The 18,881-nt window shown below is 41.6% G+C and overlaps 1 protein-coding gene across 1 annotated transcript in view; it reads right to left on the reverse strand.

The window, feature by feature from the left end:
• The window catches only part of PIEZO2 (piezo type mechanosensitive ion channel component 2), a 438,513-nt gene that overhangs the window by 360,899 nt on the left and 58,733 nt on the right, over positions 1-18,881 (reverse strand). The window contains exon 2 of the mRNA XM_073550976.1: positions 4,487-4,612. Within this exon, the coding sequence (XP_073407077.1) occupies positions 4,487-4,612 (126 nt within the window). The remainder of the gene's footprint in view (positions 1-4,486; positions 4,613-18,881) is intronic.

Raw genomic sequence — 18,881 nt, forward strand, 5'->3', positions numbered from 1 at the left:
ATGTTGAAAAACACTTAAGAAATTGCTTATTTTGCATATCCTACATTGCAAAAAAATATAATAAAATGTAATCAAAAAGTTGCATGCACCCAAAGCTAGTAGCAATAGAAAGTACATCTCATTAAACAAAAGGGTAAGTCCTTCATATAGCCCTGAAAACAAGGAAACTAATATAGATCTCAGAATCTGATGCCTGACCAGAAATAAAAAATAAACCTTGTTAAAGAGATTTTCTACTGCAAAGTGGTGAGTGTTGAAATATAAAAAATGTATAAATTGGGTATTACTGTAATTGTGTGAAACTGCAATATAAAAGGACAAAACTAAAGGGGATGTCCATTACGTGGACAACCCCTTCTCAATCCCTATGTTTAAATATGAGAATAAAAACTTTCATGGGAGTGTTTCTTTAATGAAATGTTTAATAGTAAAGAAAAGCCCAGCTCATTCACCACCAGGCGCATGGATCACACGGCCTGTGTGTAATGAGAGAAAAATGAAGAAACATCCAGCTCCCATGATCCAAATAAAATAATCGATGACTTTATTGAGTAAGCCACAAAAAATATAAACACACAGAGTGTGGATATACTATACGTTTCAGATCAATTCTGATCCTTCTTCACAATACGTCCATCAACTCGTCTGATGTTGTGGTTTTTTTGTCTCTTTTTGGAATGTCATGCTTTAAATAAAGCTACTGGTATTTGGCATTGGCAATACATTATTGATACAGCCATGTGCAGATTACATGCATTTTTAGTGCATTTCCACAGCAGTAACGCACTGAAAACAGAAGTGTGTTTTTTACCTGCGGATTTTCTGCATCTAAGGTTGTGTGATCACAATGAGTTTTTGGTGAGCATTTGATGCTGCATATTTTCGCTCTGTCAGAAACGCAGCATCTTACAGTTCCAGCAAAGTGCATGGGATTTATAGGATGGGATTTTCTTTTTTACTCAGCGTAAACTGACCTGCGGTGTCTGTTTCAAATCTGCAACATGACAATTTCTCTCGTGGGTATGCTGAGTTTAAGGCCATATGCACACATTCAGTATTTGGTGAGTTTTTTACCCAAGTACAGTATTTGTAAGCTAAAACCAGGAGTGGGTGAAAAATGCATAAGTGGTGCAAATGTTTCTATTATGCTTTCCCTCTGACCGTTCCACTCCTGGTTTTGGCTTACAAATACTGGAGTAAAAACCTCACCAAATACTCAATGTGTGCACACGGCCTGATGTGCAGAATAACCTCACAGAATACCAGGAAATATCAAAAACAAAGCAGCTTTGCTTAAAACAAGTTTTACCAAAAAGAGACAAAAATCACAGCATCAAAAACACGATAAAAAAAGCAAATGAAAAAAACACAATTAGAAAACTCAAGCAACTTAATTTACTTACTAGGTGCAGAAATAGTGCAGAACAAATGAGGTGAAAGATGTCACAAATCTCTCTATATAAAAATGAATGTTATTAAAGGACATTCATGAGATTACCATTTCGGGTCTCTATAGGGACTTGCGAGAAGCATTAGTTCCCATCATACCAGGGAAAATTTTAGAGGGATGGGCAAAGCAGTTGGGAGACCAAGAAGGGGAAGAAAAAATCTTGAAAGGGTGGATGGAGATGAGGAAGAAGATAGTAAACAAAATCTGGAGAGACTCTGAATACAGACTTATACATAGGGCCATATATGGTTTCAATTTTTTGAATATTAGACAACAAGACAAACTGGTGAAATGTCTGAACTGTGATACGAAAAGAACGGACTTATACCATGGGATTTGGCAGTGCGGAAAAATTGAGGGATTTTGGAAGCAAGTTCAGGGATTGGTTCGAACAATCTGGAATAGAAACTTGGGGCTGGAACCAATGGCTTGGTTATTCCAATATCATCATCAGGAGGGAGGGGATAAAGGAGGGGGTACAATACCATCTCTCTTCCACGATATAGTCATGATAAGTAAAAGGGCAATTCTCCAGAAATGGTTGGTGAGAGAAATTCCCTCGAGAGAAGAGGTGATAAGCCAGCTGAAAAAAACGCTCATGCTGGAGAAAGTGGTGGTGGAGAGGAGCAACGAAAGATCGACAGCAATTTTTTTCAGTAAATGGAGAAAGTTCATAAGTGGTATATGCTCAGGAGAAGAAATAAGGCAAATAATGTTAACATTTGTATCTACTGAATGGTATAAGAATTAAGATCTGTTAGGATCACTAGTTAAGCTGAAATTATAGGTAGAGGTTCCGAGGCCGAGTCGCATGGGGAGTGGGAGAGAAGGGGAGGGGGGAAGGGATAGGGTTGTTAAGTAAGTTTGGATTTAAGACATAAGAAACTGTTGAAGTATGGGAGAAGGAAAACAGGAAGGAAGAATATATAAGGAGGAGGAGGTGAAAAAGGCAAATTGGAAGGATTATGTGAATGCATTGAGATTCCTTGATAACTATTACGAGTCGACGTTTGATATATTTTTGTATGCTAATACTTATCCTTTTTATTGTATAATTTGTATATTTTATGTAAGAAAATCAATAAAAAGCTGGCTTAAAAAAAAAATAAATGAATGTATGTATGTGTGTATCACCAACCAATCACGAAGCATCTTTCATTTCACCAGAGCTGTTCAAAAGAAGCTCAGCTGTGATTGGTTGCTATGATCAACAGTTTTTCTTGCAACCAATCACTAAGCATCTCTCATTTCACCAGAGCTGGATAAAAGTAGCTGAGCTGTGATTGGTTGCTATGAGCAAGTTTTCCCACTTGACAAAACCTCAGCAGACACTGACATGGTGGGAGAAATTTAGCATCCCCAGGAATATAAGCTCCAGCCATTGTCTGCCCCCCAGAAAGGAGCACAGAGCACATGACAGAAATGAATCCCCCCCTCCCGTGTGGTATCATTAAGTGACACACATGAATGTAGGAAAGTGCACATATTAAATGTCATGTGGATTTAATATTTTCTCACAGACTCTTTTATGCATTATTGATGTGTTACTGTGCTCTGATGCTGTGAGTTTTTTTAAAGTGCTACTTTCCCCTTAATTCACCTGAATATACCCATATAATACGTAATGCTTTTCCCATAACAACCCATTAAATATGATACTATACTGCATACAGATGCTGTACATCCATGAGCAACTCAGCCGGACAAATTACAAGCTGACGGTGCATGAAAATGTGTGTGAAGGTTTCTCTACTGTACTAATGTATAAGGTTTGTGCCTGTCCATTGGTGAAAAGCATGACTGTGATATTTATGGTGGCAGATAAGTGAGAATATCAGCCTGATCAGTAGAAAACCTGGGATCTTAGTGAACCATGTTTCTGTGCAATTTCACTATTCTACTTTTACTGGCTTTGAAGGGATGATGTGGGATATTATGGGTAGTAGTCCGATAGCTCTGGCTGACGGGATGATGTGGGATATTATACTGAATGTGGCTATTGTGAGGTAGCGCTGTCATCTAAGTAGGGGATACTCGCTTGCAGCCACAAAAATCACATTCGGCACAGGATTTTCATCAAATCAAAACAGTCCATGCGGTTTATTCACACCTCATAAACCACAGCAGCAACAGAAAGTTCACTTAACAGCATTACCAGCATAGCGTCCATTACAGAGTTTCCCTCTGTTAGCAATATCCAGCATACCCAGGCTCTTCAGCCTTCCTAATTATCTCACCCACGTCAGGGTTCTCTCATGGCTGTTCCTCCATGCTGCATGCATCCATTCCCTCCAGGAACTAACAGGCACGCGTCGCCATCACTCACTGCCACTTCACACGTGCTGTCAGGCAGGAAACTCCATCTCAGCGGGACCTTCCACACTGGACCAACCAGGTCCCAGCATTCACCACATGTGACCTACCCTGGCAATATTATATGGTCTATAGCAACGCCCAATGGGTCACGTGACTATGACCTCATCACAGGTCCTTCACACACTCACATAGCCTTTTACTACAGGCGTTTTCAGACACAACCCTGGGTGGGTTTGTAGGTAACCAGAACCCACCCATCTCTCTAGTTACCTGAAGACTTCTCCCTTATACTTTGAAACAACACCTCAGCAACATCATTGCTGATCAATACCTAAGTCTCCATCTCAAGCCCACCCACCTTGAGATACATAACCATCCTTCAGGATTCTGCCACTCATCCGTTCTCTTGGGACATCCACACAGCGCCCCCTAGTGGCCACAGTGGTTACCACACCACACTATGCGGAGTGGACGGGGCTATACACTCAGCTTTATATATATAGATATAATCATTATAATTTGTTATAACTAACCGTAGTTAGTTACTATGCCCAGGCAGCGCTGGGCTCTTCAGCTAGTGAGTAATACATTTGTGGTGCACATTAAAAATCAAAAGTCACAATTTACACTGAAAAATTTGAGTAAAAAGAATACTAACCTATCACCCATGTGTTTTTTTACTTAGGCACCGATTTACTCTATGACAAAATAACTACTTACAGTTAAAATTAGGGTTTATCGTCCTTCTGGCCTCCAAGCTGTTTATTGTTATTTGAAAGATGATGTGCAGAAACAGAAAGGAAAGACTGGTGAAACATAGGGATGTTAACAACCGTCCAGTATGTCCTGTAAAATACAAAATTCATTTTGTTAGAAACTTTTATCAAACCAACTTTCTCTTCATATAAATGACGAATGCAAAGCACATGTTTACCCAAACTAGCTTTAATGAAAGAAAAGGTGAAATCCAGGAGCTTCTTTTGTATCTGGAAACTACAGCCTGTATGTGTGCTGTTACCTCCTCTAAATCAGATGGAATTGTGCGCTATGATGAGCTCCTATACTGCAAAGGGCTCATATGTTGTTCTTGCACAGGGGCCCTTTTTTATGTCTGCCAGTGATAGGTAGGAGATACAGAATCTAATATATCAGCACAATAAATAAATCTAGATTGCATCATGAAATAGGCAGACATTTCCACCTTGCCATATATACTGTGCAAGATGGAACTAAAATAAATAAATCCTCTGCGTTCTTAACTTGCAGTTTCATAAATCATTCTCCGATTCACTATGTGCTGAAATACTAAAATTCTGAAGAGTCAGAAAATACTCACTTTCACGGCATGTCTGTGATAGTATAAAGTTAATTACGTGCCGACGTTTTTAGCTTATGCATCTGAATAGAAATACATTATTATATTCATGTCATTTGATTTTGGAAATGTTGGTGATACTAATTTACAAGTTTCTACCAGATACATACATTGCAGTAAACAGATGCAGGAAAAAGGGGGGAACTAAATGGTGCAAATTCAAGGAACCTGTCAGGTAACAATTCCCTATCTGAGATAATGCAGAGAAAACAGTAGTTATAATTACTTTACAGCTCATGTCTGTGTCATATTTATCAGACAATGGTGAAAAAAGAACAAAACATTATTATTGTACTGTGCCCTGCTTCACTCCAGACAGGACAGGGGATACGGCAATGGCTGTTCTTCCAATCTTGTCAACTATTCAATTAATTGATGTTCCATTCGGCATATTCAAAGGCCAAATGGGAAGTCAACTGAATGAACAATGGACATGACTGAAGTGCAGTCCTGGCTGCTCAGTGCCATTCCCCACCCCAATGACTGCAATGGAATAAGAACATATCCGGGTAAAATGTCACTGGATGCGCTGCTGATAATAGAATTCCACAAATATTTCCCTTAGACACTTTATTTAAACAGGTTTACAAAGTCAATGCGTTTCAAGGTCCTGTGTTGAACTCAAAACAGCACAATAGAGGGGTGGAGACCTCCCAAAGACTTGCAAAAGCAAGAAACCAATTGAATACAAATGCATGGGCCATGCACACACAGTGAACAAGTTGGTAAGACTGTCTTACCGACTTGTTCACTGTGTGTGCATGGCCCATGCGTTTGTATTCAATTGGTTTCTTGCTTTTGCAAGTTTTTGGGAGGTCTCCACCCCCTATTGTGGGCCATGCACATATAAAGCCGTCTTACACAGCATGTCCACATCAGACATTACCTTTCTGAATCCTGCTCATATAGGTACTGTTCACATGGTCAGGTTTTAAAAATACATTGGTTAGAACTGCTCTGATGGATATACCTTGGCGTTTGTTAGAGCTGCTTAGTATACATTTTTTGCAAAAAACCAAATACCCTGTTTTGTTATCATCTTTTTACTAGCACTTGCTGTTTATTGTTAGACTTTTTTTTACAGCAGAGTATTTTTTCACGTTTGTTGTACTGTGTTTCTCTGTGTTTCAGTCTGATGAAACCAAAGTAGAACTGTTTGGTGGAAACAAAACTTGTGGTGTTTGGAGGAGACAGAATGCTGAGCTGCATCCAAAGAACACCATACCTACTTTAAAGCATGGGGGTGGCAACATCATGCTTTGGAGCTGTTTCTCTGCAAAGGGACCAGGACGACTGATCCGTGTACATGAAAGAATGAATGGGGCCATGTATCGTGAGATTTTGAGTGCAAACGTCCTTCCATCAGCAAAGGCATTGAAGATGAAATGTGGATGGGTCTTTCAGCATGATAATGATCCCAAGCACACCGCCAGGGCAACAAAGGAGTGGCTCAGTAAGAAGCATATGAAGGTCCTGGAGTGGCATAGCCAGTCTCCACATCTCAACCCCATAGAAAACCTTTGGAGTGATTTGAAAGCCTGTGTTGCCCAGCAACAAGCCCAAAACATCACTGCTCTAGAGGAGATTTGCATGGACCAACATACCACTAACAGTGTGTGCCAACTTTGTGAAGACTTACAGAAAACGTTTGACCTATGTCATTGCCAGCAAAGGAAATATAACAAAATACTGAGCTGAACTTATGTTAATGACCAAATACTTATTTTCCACCATAATTTAAAAAATAAATCTTGTCAAATCAGACATGGTGATTTTCTGGATTTGTTCTTTCATTTTGACTCTCATAGTTGTGGTCTACCTATGATGTCAATTACAGGCATCTCTCATCTTTTTAAGTGGGAGAAGAGAACTTGCATAATTGGTGGCTGACTAAATACTTTTTTCCCCACTGTACATAAACAGATCTTAGAAAAAGTATTTCTAAAGTCTGTTAATGATATGTAATTGAGGGCTTTGACTCATCGAGAAGTTAGTGTCCCCAGACTAGTCGGCCCACTAAGCATGTTATCACACCCTTGTGGGTGTGATAACATAACTACAAACGCCGGCAACATCGCAAACGTCACACTTGCCTCATGCCTTTTTACCCGCTCATCACTGACCCTCTGAAGCTGGGTGTATGTGTCCCGGCTTCAGTGAAGGTGCACTGTGCTTGATCGGAAGTGCAGAGGCGCCCACAACCGCACATAACAAATAATAACACTGAACACATTCAGAGCCCTTATGAAATGTAAAAATAATGTTGCATATAAAAACTGAGTAAATGCAGTTCCCATAACTAATGTCACCAAAATAATGCAATGATATGTACAAATGCATAATGACAAACCAATATATTAACAGTCATTCGTCCAGTTATAGCATCATCGGAATACTCTTTACTAGTTCCATAATAAACGTTTCCTTGTAAAAACTGTGCTTGTTCAATGTCACAAACAGTAGTGTCAGTAGTGGGTAGCTGTATAATCAGTGGTGGCCTTGGGAAGTAAAGAGATTAATAGGTATGTCTCTGGTGGTCTTGGTTAGTCATGCAAATAAGGTAACTTTTATTTTGCTTTATTTTTTTAAAACCAATCCTAAATTTTGTGCAGATTAATTTCATAATATATATTTAAAAACGATAGCGATCTCTTCAAACCCATTTTCCCCTACAACTCACTTTGCTGTATCATCTGTTAAGAGATTCAGCTCAAAAAGTAAAACGTTGATAGTAGAAAAACATTCTGTCTGTAAAGTACTGTGAAGTATGGCCATAGAAATGTCATTGGCAAAAAATGAAAATGTGGTGAAATTAAATTTTAATCATTTTTAACACAGTTAACTTCTATATTTTATATATTATGATTCACTGCATTTCTTGTACTCTCACAAAGCTAAAAGCTCCCCACCTAAGAGAAACATCTCAATGTTTGCTCCTGTGAATCAAGCCACTGTTTACTCGGACTTGGCCTGACCTGCCTCAGCGAGTTTATATTCTGTGGTTTTGAAAATAGAATCTGGTAGACTGGCAAAAGCAAACAATAATAAATATGTGTGCATAATCAAAAAAAGAATGACACAGAACAGCAACAGAGAAGTATGATATTGTTTGCCTGGACTTCTGGTATTTGCTTCCACCACTTGGTGTATTTATGTTATCTGCTTCTTATGTGTTTTGTGATTCAAAAGCAGAACTTGGACTTGTGACTTCAAATGATCAAAATTGTCACCCTTGTCTTGGCACAGTTTGTGTAAAGTTGGCAGGTTGTTTATTATGATCATGCCTTGGATCAAATTTAATATTTTTTATTAAAGGAGCTTTCGGCTACAATTTAATTTTTTTGCTATGGGCCTAAGCAATGCCAGCTTGTTGTGCCGTCACCGATCTTTGCCGCAACAGATCTCTGCTGGCACATATGCCAATCTCTGCAGGGAGACGGCTGTCAATCCGTATGACATCGGCAGTCATGTCCCTTCGACAGAGCAGCTCGGAAAAAGAAGCTGAATCGCCGTCAGGGTAAGCACTGTGTTGGTGGGATGGCTTAGTCTTGAGTATTTTGTGCACATTACCATTAGGCTTTGCTTCAATTATTATATGTAGCCCACCTATACCCATTATAATATTGGCACTTTTGCACTTTCTTATGGTTCTAGTCCGTCCATAATTTAGGACATTTTTAACCACTACTGTATTGATCCTGTTGCTAATTGTTTCTCTGTACTTTTTGTACTATTGTTGTTTACTTTTTTGCATATTTATTATTTGCATATGGATTATTACGATTCATTTTGTTTTCAATAAAATTAAACTTTTTTATGTAATTCATGGACTTTGCACTCCGTTTCTCATGGCTTTCATGCAAATACTTAAGACACTTGATAAAGGCTCTGCATGAGCCGAAACGTCGCTGTTATGACGAGTCACCGAAGGAGGAAAAAACAAAATACCAGCTAAGTCCAGAAAAACCAGAGAGGTTGGCAGCTATCGGATTGCAGACCCCTGAACCTATCCACAACAACTAGCAGTAGCCGTGGGGGGTTCCTACTGTGCCCTAGACCCCTCGATCACAGCCGGAGAGCTACATAGCCTAAAGACAGAAAGGGGAAAAACTAAACTGCCCCAGAGCAGACCCCAAAGCAATAGGCAGCCCCCAACATATAATGACGGTGAAGCAAGATGAAAACACTAACACAGATAGAAAGATAGGTTGAGCAAATGATGGGGACCAAGCTAACTACATAGGACAGGATAGGAAAGCTGCTGTCTGCCATCCGCAAAAACCCTATCAAAATGAGCCAACCGACTGATAGGAAAAACAGGCCCTGAAGTCGCTAGGCTTCAAAAGACTATATCAGCACTCAGGTATATTCTGAAGACAGAGCAAAAGATCAACAGATCAGAGACAAAAATGGAATTCAGCTCACCCCCCGGCCGGGGATGGCAGAACTCCCAAAAAACAAGGCAAAACAAAAACAAAACTGAAGAGTACAAAGCAGAGCAGAAAAACTTAGCTTTGAGACGCAGGAATCAGACTGGTCTGCAAGAATCCAGCAGGAAAATCACCAGCCAGGAAGAAGGGTGTCGGCAGCCTTATATCCAGTCCTCAATTCCAGCCACCCAGTTATCATCTAGCTGCCCAGGTGTTTGGTAATCAGTCTCACTACCTTCCTTCACCAGAGGAGGGAGTTCATCAGACCTCAATGGTGAAGGGAAAAATGAACTCACAACAGTACCTTCCCCTTGAGGAGGGGTCACCGAACCCTCATCCATGCCACCAGGGCGATCCGGGTGAGCCCGATGAAAGGCACGCACCAATCTTTCGGCATGAATATCAGAGGCAGAGACCCAGGAATTATCCTCCTGACCATAACCCTTCCACTTAACCAAATACTGGAGTCTCCGTCTAGCCAGACGGGAATCCAGTATCTTCTCTACCTCATATTCCATGTTACCTTCAACCAATATAGGGTCAGGAGGTGCCACCACAGGAACTACTGGTTCAACAAACCTCTTCAACAAGGACTTATGAAACACATTATGAATTTTAAATGTGACAGGAAGAGCCAAACGAAAAGAGACCGGATTAATAATCTCCAAAATCTTGTAAGGTCCAATAAATCTAGGCTTAAACTTAGGAGAAGCCACCTTCATAGCGATATTTTTTGATGACAACCAAACCATATCACCCACCTTAAACTGGGGACCAACGGTCCTCCGCCGGTTGGAAAACCGCTGGGCCTTTTCCTGGGAGAGAGACAACTTATCCACTACTTGGTCCCAGATCTGGTGCATTCTCTCCACCACAGTGTCAACACCTGGGCAGGCAGAAGGCTCCACCTGCCCTGAAGAAAATCGAGGGTGAAAACCAAAGTTACAAAAAAAGGTGACATCAAAGTGGCAGAACTAGCTCTATTATTTAAAGCAAATTCGGCCAAGGGCAAAAATGAAACCCAATCATCCTGATCGGCAGAAATAAAACATCTCAAATACGACTCCAAAGTCTGGTTTGTTCTCTCCGTCTGCCCATTGGTCTGAGGGTGAAACGCAGAGGAGAAGGACAACTGAATTCCCAGCTTGGAACAAAGTCCTCCAAAATCTAGACGCAAACTGAACTCCTCTGTCAGATACAATGTTCTCAGGAATCCCGTGCAAGCGAACCACCTGTTGCAAAAACAAGGGTACCAACTCAGAGGAAGATGGCAACTTAGGGAGTGGTACAAGATGGACCATCTTAGAGAATCTATCACAAATCACCCAAATAACAGTCATTCTCTGAGAGACAGGCATATCAGAGATAAAAGCCAATGAAATATGGGTCCATGACCTCCTGGGCACCGGCAAAGGCATCAACAAGCCACTAGAGCGAGAACAAGGTTTAGACCGGGAGCAAGTCCCACAGGACTGCACAAAATTCCTGACATCACGAGACAAGGCGGGCCACCAAAAAGACCGACTCACCAGATCTCTAGTACCAAAAATACCTGGATGACCAGCCAATGCAGAGCAATGAACTTCAGACATCACTCTCTTCCTCCACTGGTCAGGAACATACAACTTTCCACTGGGACAACGCTCAGGTTTGTCCTCCTGAAACTCTTCCAGAGCACATCTCAAATCGGGCGAGATGGCAGAAAGAACTACCCCCTCGCCTAAGATGGTAGCAGGCTTAGTCACAACAGGAGAATCAGCAAGGAAACTCCTAGAGAGGGCGTCTGCCTTGACATTCTTAGTGCCCGGAAGAAAAGAGACCACAAAATCAAAACGTGTGAAAAACAAGGCCCACCTAGCCTGTCTAGGATTCAAGCGCTTGGCCGACTCCAGGTAAATCAAATTCTTGTGGTCAGTAAGGACCATGACTTGGTGTTTGGCTCCCTCCAACCAATGTCTCCACTCCTCAAATGCCCATTTCATGGCCAACAGTTCCCGATTCCCCACATCATAGTTACGTTCGGATGGGGAGAACTTTCGGGAAAAGAAAGCACAAGGATTCATTTTAGATGTCACAGGATCTTTTTGGGACAACACCGCTCCTGCACCAATCTCAGAAGCGTCCACCTCCACCTGAAACGGGAGTGAGACATCAGGTTGCCGCAAAATCGGAGCAGAAGTGAATCTTCGCTTCAGCTCCTGAAAGGAAGAAACAGCCTCCGGAGACCAATTCAGCACATCAGCAACCTTCTTAGTCAAATCCGTCAATGGCTTGGCAATACCAGAAAAATTAGCTATAAATTTCCGATAAAAATTAGCAAAACCCAAAAACTTCTGGAGGGCTTCAAAGAAGTGGGCTGAACCCAATCATAAATGGTCTGTACCTTGGCCGGGTCCATTTCAATAGTTGACGGAGACAAAATAAATCCCAAAAATGAAACCCTCTGTACCCCAAAAAGGCATTTCGATCTCTTGACATACAGGGAATTCTCCCTCAAAATCCGGAACACAGTCCGAACATGTTCCACATGAGAGTCCCAATTCTTGGAGAAGATCAAAATATCATCCAGATAGATAATCAAAAATTTATCCTCAAAGTCTCGGAATATATCGTTCATGAAGCACTGGAAGACAGAAGGGGCATTAGTGAGCCCAAAAGGCATCACCAGGTACTCAAAATGTCCCTCCGGAGTATTAAACGCCATCTTCCATTCATCCCCATGCTTAATGCGAATAAGATTATACGCCCCCCTGAGGTCAAGCTTGGTAAACCAGCAAGCACCTTTAACTCTGGAGAATAGATCAGAAATCAGGGGTAACGGATACTGACATTTAACAGTAATTTTGTTGAGGGTACGATAGTCAATACAAGGCCTTAATGAACCATCCTTTTTAGCCACGAAAAAAAAACCAGCACCTAAGGGAGAAGAGGATGGTCTAATATGACCCTTCTCCAATGCCTCCTTAATATAGGATCGCATAGCCTCGTGCTCGGGTACAGATAAATTGAAAAGCCGACCCTTGGGGAATTTACACCCCGGGTTCAGCTCAATTGCACAGTCATAACTCCTATGAGGAGGCAAAGACACAGACTCATTCTCACTAAATACATCATAAAAGTCAGCCAAATAGTCAGGAACATCATGCGACTGGGGAGAGGTGGAGAAAACAGGAGCATCACTAAGGGCACACCGACAACCCCAACTCACCACAGACAAAGATTTCCAATCCAGAACTGGATTATGGATTTGCAACCAGGGAAACCCCAGAACAATGGTATCATGCAAATTATGCAACACCAAAAATCTGCAATTTTCTTGATGGTCTGGGGCGACCCGCATAACCACCTGGGTCCAAAACTGAGGTTTATTCTTCGCCAAAGGAGTAGCATCAATACCCCTCAAAGGGATAGGCGTCTGCAGAGGTGTCATAGGAAATCCACAACGTTTCGCAAAATCCAAGTCCATCAGGTTCAGAGCTGCTCCTGAATCTACAAAAGCCTTGGCGGAAAATGTGGACAGGGAGCAGATCAGAGTAATTGCCAGAAGAAACTTAGGTTGAACACCACCCACAGAAAACGTGTGTGCACAACGTTTCTCTCGTTTAGGGCAGACAGAAATAATATGCGAGGCATCTCCACAAAAAAAACACAGCTTATTACGCTTTCTGAACTCCTGACGTTGCACCCTAGACAAATCTCTATCACATTGCATAGGTTCAGACATTTGTTCAGCAGGTGGCAACATCTCTCATGTAGTTTTGCGTTCACGTAAACGCCGATCCACCTGAATGGCTAATGACATAGAATCGTCAAGACCAGAGGGAACAGGAAATCCCACCATAGTATCTTTTACAGTTTCTGACAAACCCTTCCGAAAGAGGGCTGCAAAGTCACCGTCATTCCAGGTAGTAAGGACCGCCCACTTTCGGAATTTTTGACAGTACAACTCTGCCGAATCCTGACCCTGGCTTAATGCCAACAGGGTCTTTTCAGCCTGATCAATAGCATTAGGTTCATCATACAACAACCCCAAGGCTTGAAAAAATGCGTTCACATTATTCAGAATAGGATCATCAGGTTTCAAAGAAAACGCCCAATCCTGGGGATCGCCGCTCAGCAAAGAGATGACAATTTTAACCTACTGCGCGGAGTTCCCCGACGAGTTAGGCTTCAAGGCAAAAAATAATTTACAATTATTCTTGAAATTCAAGAATTTAGACCAATCCCCAAAAAACACATCAGGAGTAGGAATCTTTGGTTCAGCAGCATGTGAATGAGCAAGATAGGCGGAAATTCCCCGCACTTCAGCAGCGAGCTGCTCCACACGATCAGACAATTGCTTCATCTCCATTGAGAGAAAAATTCCCCCTACGGCCTCAGAGATATAGAGGAAAAAATATGCACACACAAGAAAAAAATAAATTCTGACACTTTTTTTTTTTTTCCTTTTTTTTTTTTACAATTCTCTCCTGCTATTGAGTACCCTAGGATCTGTGGTATGGCTGGTGATTCTGTTATGATGAGTCACCGAAGGAGAAAAAAACAAAATACCAGCTAAGTCCAGAAAAACCAGAGAGGTTGGCAGCTATCGGATTGCAGACCCCTGAACCTATCCACAACAACTAGCAGTAGCCGTGGGGGGTTCCTACGGTGCCCTAGACCCCTCGATCACAGCCGGAGAGCTACATAGCCTAAAGACAGAAAGGAGAAAAAATAAACTGCCCCAGAGCAGACCCCAAAGCAATAGGCAGCCCCCAACATATAATGACGGTGAAGCAAGATGAAAACACTAACACAGATAGAAAGATAGGTTGAGCAAATGATGGGGCCCAAGCTAACTACCTAGGACAGGATAGGAAAGCTGCTGTCTGCCATCCGCAAAAACCCTATCAAAATGAGCCAACCGACTGATAGGAAAAACAGGCCCTGAAGTCGCTAGGCTTCAAAAGACTATATCAGCACTCAGGTATATTCTGAAGACAGAGCAAAAGATCAACAGATCAGAGACAAAAATGGAATTCAGCTCACCCCCGGCCGGGGATGGCAGAACTCCCAAAAAACAAGGCAAAACAAAAACAAAAGTGAAGAGTACAAAGCAGAGCAGAAAAACTTAGCTTTGAGACGCAGGAATCAGACTGGTCTCCAAGAATCCAGCAGGAAAATCACCAGCCAGGAAGAAGGGCGTCGGCAGCCTTATATCCAGTCCTCAATTCCAGCCACCCAGTTATCATCTAGCTGCCCAGGTGTTTGGTAATCAGTCTCATACCTTCCTTCACCAGAGGAGGGAGTTCATCAGACCTCAATGGTGAAGGGAAAAATTAACTCACAACACGTCGCCAACCATGTGGGTCTGAAATAAAACCGCATTTTTTACTCTTTGAAAAGGAGTGCTGCCTTCAGTTTTTTCATACTTAAGACACTAGTGATGTTTGTATTACCCCACAGATCATCAATCTAGTACGTCCAACGCTGGAGGTCACACATGCTGACCAGCTCAGTCAGATTAACTGAATCCTCTAGTGCAAGGGTGTTGGTAAGAGTTTTGCTTCTGTACAGATTAGCCAAAAGGAATCAGTGCACTGAAAGCAAGATCTTCTCAATGAAGTGGAACACAGTAGGTGTATGTTCTAAAAGGGAAATTAAAGGGGCATTCCTATCTACAAGATCCTATCCCAATATGTAGTAGGTGTAATAATAATAACATTAGCAAATACCTCCAATTAGAAATGTATTATAGTTCATCTGATTCGCAAAGTCACTTACGCCATGTGCAGGTCATTGCAGTAGTTTGGGTATTAATGATTATGACCACTCATATAGTGATATTTAGTTGCTAGTGGTGGTAACCATGGATATCTAAACTACTGCAATGCCTTGCACATGGTGTAAGCGACATAGTTTATCAGAAGAACTATACTACATTTCTAATTGGAGGTATTTGCTAATATTATTATTACACCAACTACATATTGGAATATGATCTTGAAGATGGAAAAACTCCTTTAAAGAACACTATGAGACACCATTATAGATATATAATTGCAAAATCTTGTCACAGTATGTGTTTAGGTTGAAAAAGGTTGTCCAGGTTTGGCATGAAAGTCTACAATCACTCTATGCGACTGCAGATTTGTGAATCCTAACATGGCGCATAGTGCACACTGTCAGCGGTCTGCACTACTAGCACAGAGAAGTCAAGTGACCTCAAGTATACTTTATGCATGCTCCTATCCATAGTCCGACAAGATGTGCATGACCTTGTTCCAAACCAGGTCCTGTGAGTATTGCCGCGCAAGACTATGTTCCCAGGAGTATGCATATTGCATACTTGCGGTCACATGATCGTCCAGTCTCAACGGTGGTATCGGTAATGCTGGCAGCGTGCGCTGTGCGCAATGTGAGGAATCACAAGACTGTATACTTTCATGCCAAACCTGGACAACCACTTTGTAAGCATTACATGCGTTGCAGTCCATATATGAACATGACCTTACCTGGTGAGAAAATATCAAGTAAGCTTTATTTTAACAGTCGTTATAATTTCAATGGTACCAAATATGTATTTTTCTATGCTGTATTATTTAACAAAACACTTCTATCAAAGTTTATCTTCTTAATATATTGCCTTCGTCATATTATATGGCACTATATATGCCTACAATTGCTAATTTTGCCCTTCTACTCAGTAAATTCTTCTCTTGTCTCCTTTACCTACCTCATCCCTTTGCAGGTACTCATGAGTCATGCAGAGAAAATATAATTCCTGTTTCTACATAGAGCTTAGAAAGATTCAGCTAGTCAGTTTTCTATCATGTGATGTCAGAGCTAATGGAAATAGAAGAATTAGCTGGGTAGAAAAGCAAAATGAGCAATTGTGAGTGTACAGTGAATACATAATATGATGACTGCAATATGTTAACACCTTCGCACCCAAGCCTGTTTTTTCCTTCGTGACCGGGCCAATTTTTTCAATACTGACCAGTGTCACTTTATGAGGTCATAACACTATAACGCTTCAACGGATCCTGCTGATTCTGAGATGAAGTGCTTCACAGAAGTTTATAACGTAGAGCCATGAAAATAAAAAATCATTTTTTTTCCACAAAATGATCTTTTAGCCCCCAGTTTTTTATTTTCACAAGGGTAACAGGAGAAATTGGACCCCAAAGTTGTTGTCCAATTTGTCCTGAGTACACTGGTACCCCATATGTGGAAGAAAACTACTGTTTGGGCACACTGTGGGGCTCGGAAGGGAAGTAGTGACGTTCTGGAATGCAGACTTTGATGGAATGGTCTGCGGGTGTCATGTCGCGTTTGCAGAGCCCCTGATGTACCTAAACAGTGGAAACCCCCCACAAGTGACCCCATTTTGTAAACTAGACCCCCCAAGGAACTTATCTAGATGTGTGGTGAGCACTTTGAACCCCCAAGTGTTTCACTAAAGTTTATAATGTAGAGCCGTGAAAATAAAAAAATCATTTTTTTCCACAAAAATGATCTTTTAGCCCCCAATTTTTATTTTCACAAGGGTAACAGGAGAAATTGGACCCTAATAGTTGTTCTCCAATTTGTCCTGAGTACGCTGGTACCACATATGTGGGAGAAAACTACTGTTTGGGCACACGGTGGGGCTCGGAAGGGAAGTAGTGACGTTCTGAAATGCAGACTTTGATGGAATGGTCTGCACAGAGCCCCTGATTTACCTAAACAGCGGAAACCCCCAATTCTAATTCCAACCCTAACCCCAACAGACCCCTAACCCTAATCCCAACCCTAACCATAACCCTAACCACAAACCTAACACCAACACACCCATAACCCTAATCCCAGCCCTAGCCCTAAACCTAGCCCTAACCCTAGCCCTAACCCTAGCTCTAACCCTAGCCCTAACCCTAGCCCTAACCTGCGTACCTGCTTTTTTTTTTCTTTACCTTTTTTTTCTTTTTGTGACAAGATCGCTGCCCTGCGATCTGACTCATAGTAACGCCACTTCTCCTCTGATCTCACACTGACAGATGATCAGAGGAGAAGCAGTGTTACTATGTGACAAGATCGCTGCCTGGCACATAATAACGAGACTTCTCCTCTGATCTCACACTGACAGATGATCAGAGGAGAAGCAGCGTTACTTTGTGACAAGATCGCTGCCTGGCACAGCTGTGCCAGGCAGTGATCAGCTGTGTCAGGCAGCGATCTAGTAACACAGTAATGCTGCTTCACCTCTGATCATCTGTCAGTGTGAGATCAGAGAAGAAGTCGCGTTACAATGAGTGAGATCGCCGGGAAACAAGCAGCTTTCCCAGCGAGTGCTCTCAATGGCTGCTGTGACGCTGACGTCATCAGGACCTGAACCAATCAGGTCTCAATGACGTCAGGCGTCCCAGCATGCATTGTGCACCAGGATCCCCGCGTTATAAGGTATGTGGGGGTCACGGGGTGCACAAAACCGCCGACAGTAGATAAACGTCAGCACTGCACAAAGCCCAGCAAGCGCAAACGTTTATCTACTGTGGACGGTCGGGAAGCGGTTAAGAGGTTAAAAACTTTGATGAGAGTGCTTCTTTGAAAATAAAATAGAGTTTTTGTGGTAGTCTTTTTTCTTTATTATACATAATTATACTCAGTTTTATCTCTTTGGGGTCCTGAGCAGCAGCCATTTGATCACATCAATAATGCTTTGAAATACATTGTATTTTAAAGCATTATTGCCTATCAATGGTACACAGCAGTGGAATCTAACAGGTTAACTAAGACCTATATTATCAGCTTATTAGCAGCAGCCTTGGTATTGGACCTATCTTGGGCACATCGATACAATTCTCCTCTGAAGCCTGCCGTAAGGCATCATTGGGACATCAGTGTTTGTTTACATAAGTAAAAAAAAATGGTACACGTGTATCGTGGTTTTGGATCAGAGTTTGGTCAGTGTGTCAGTTTTACCATAAGTGTTTCATTTGTGATTTTCACATATGGCTAAATAAAGTAAAAATCTTCTGCTGTACTTTGCAATGTTAATCACAGACAGCACATGGACTGTACACTGATGGCATCTGTGTGCTGTATGTGATTTTTTTCGGACTCATAATAGACTTGCACTGGTACTTTTCATCTTATATGCCTGAAAAAAATGAACATGTCTACATTATTTCTGCATGGGCATGTGGTCTGGAAAAAACACACACATGTGAACAGCTCCATAGATGTCTCCATAGTATGTGTTCTATTCATGAAAAATCATTGATAGAACACATGCATGAAATATGCAACTTTATGAATGAAACCTAGAAACGCAAGCCATCAGAAAATTTAA

Source organism: Dendrobates tinctorius, unplaced genomic scaffold, assembly GCF_039654945.1.
Source record: "Dendrobates tinctorius isolate UK_male_01 unplaced genomic scaffold, ASM3965494v1 ptg000171l, whole genome shotgun sequence".
NCBI classification, from domain to species: Eukaryota; Metazoa; Chordata; class Amphibia; order Anura; family Dendrobatidae; genus Dendrobates; species Dendrobates tinctorius.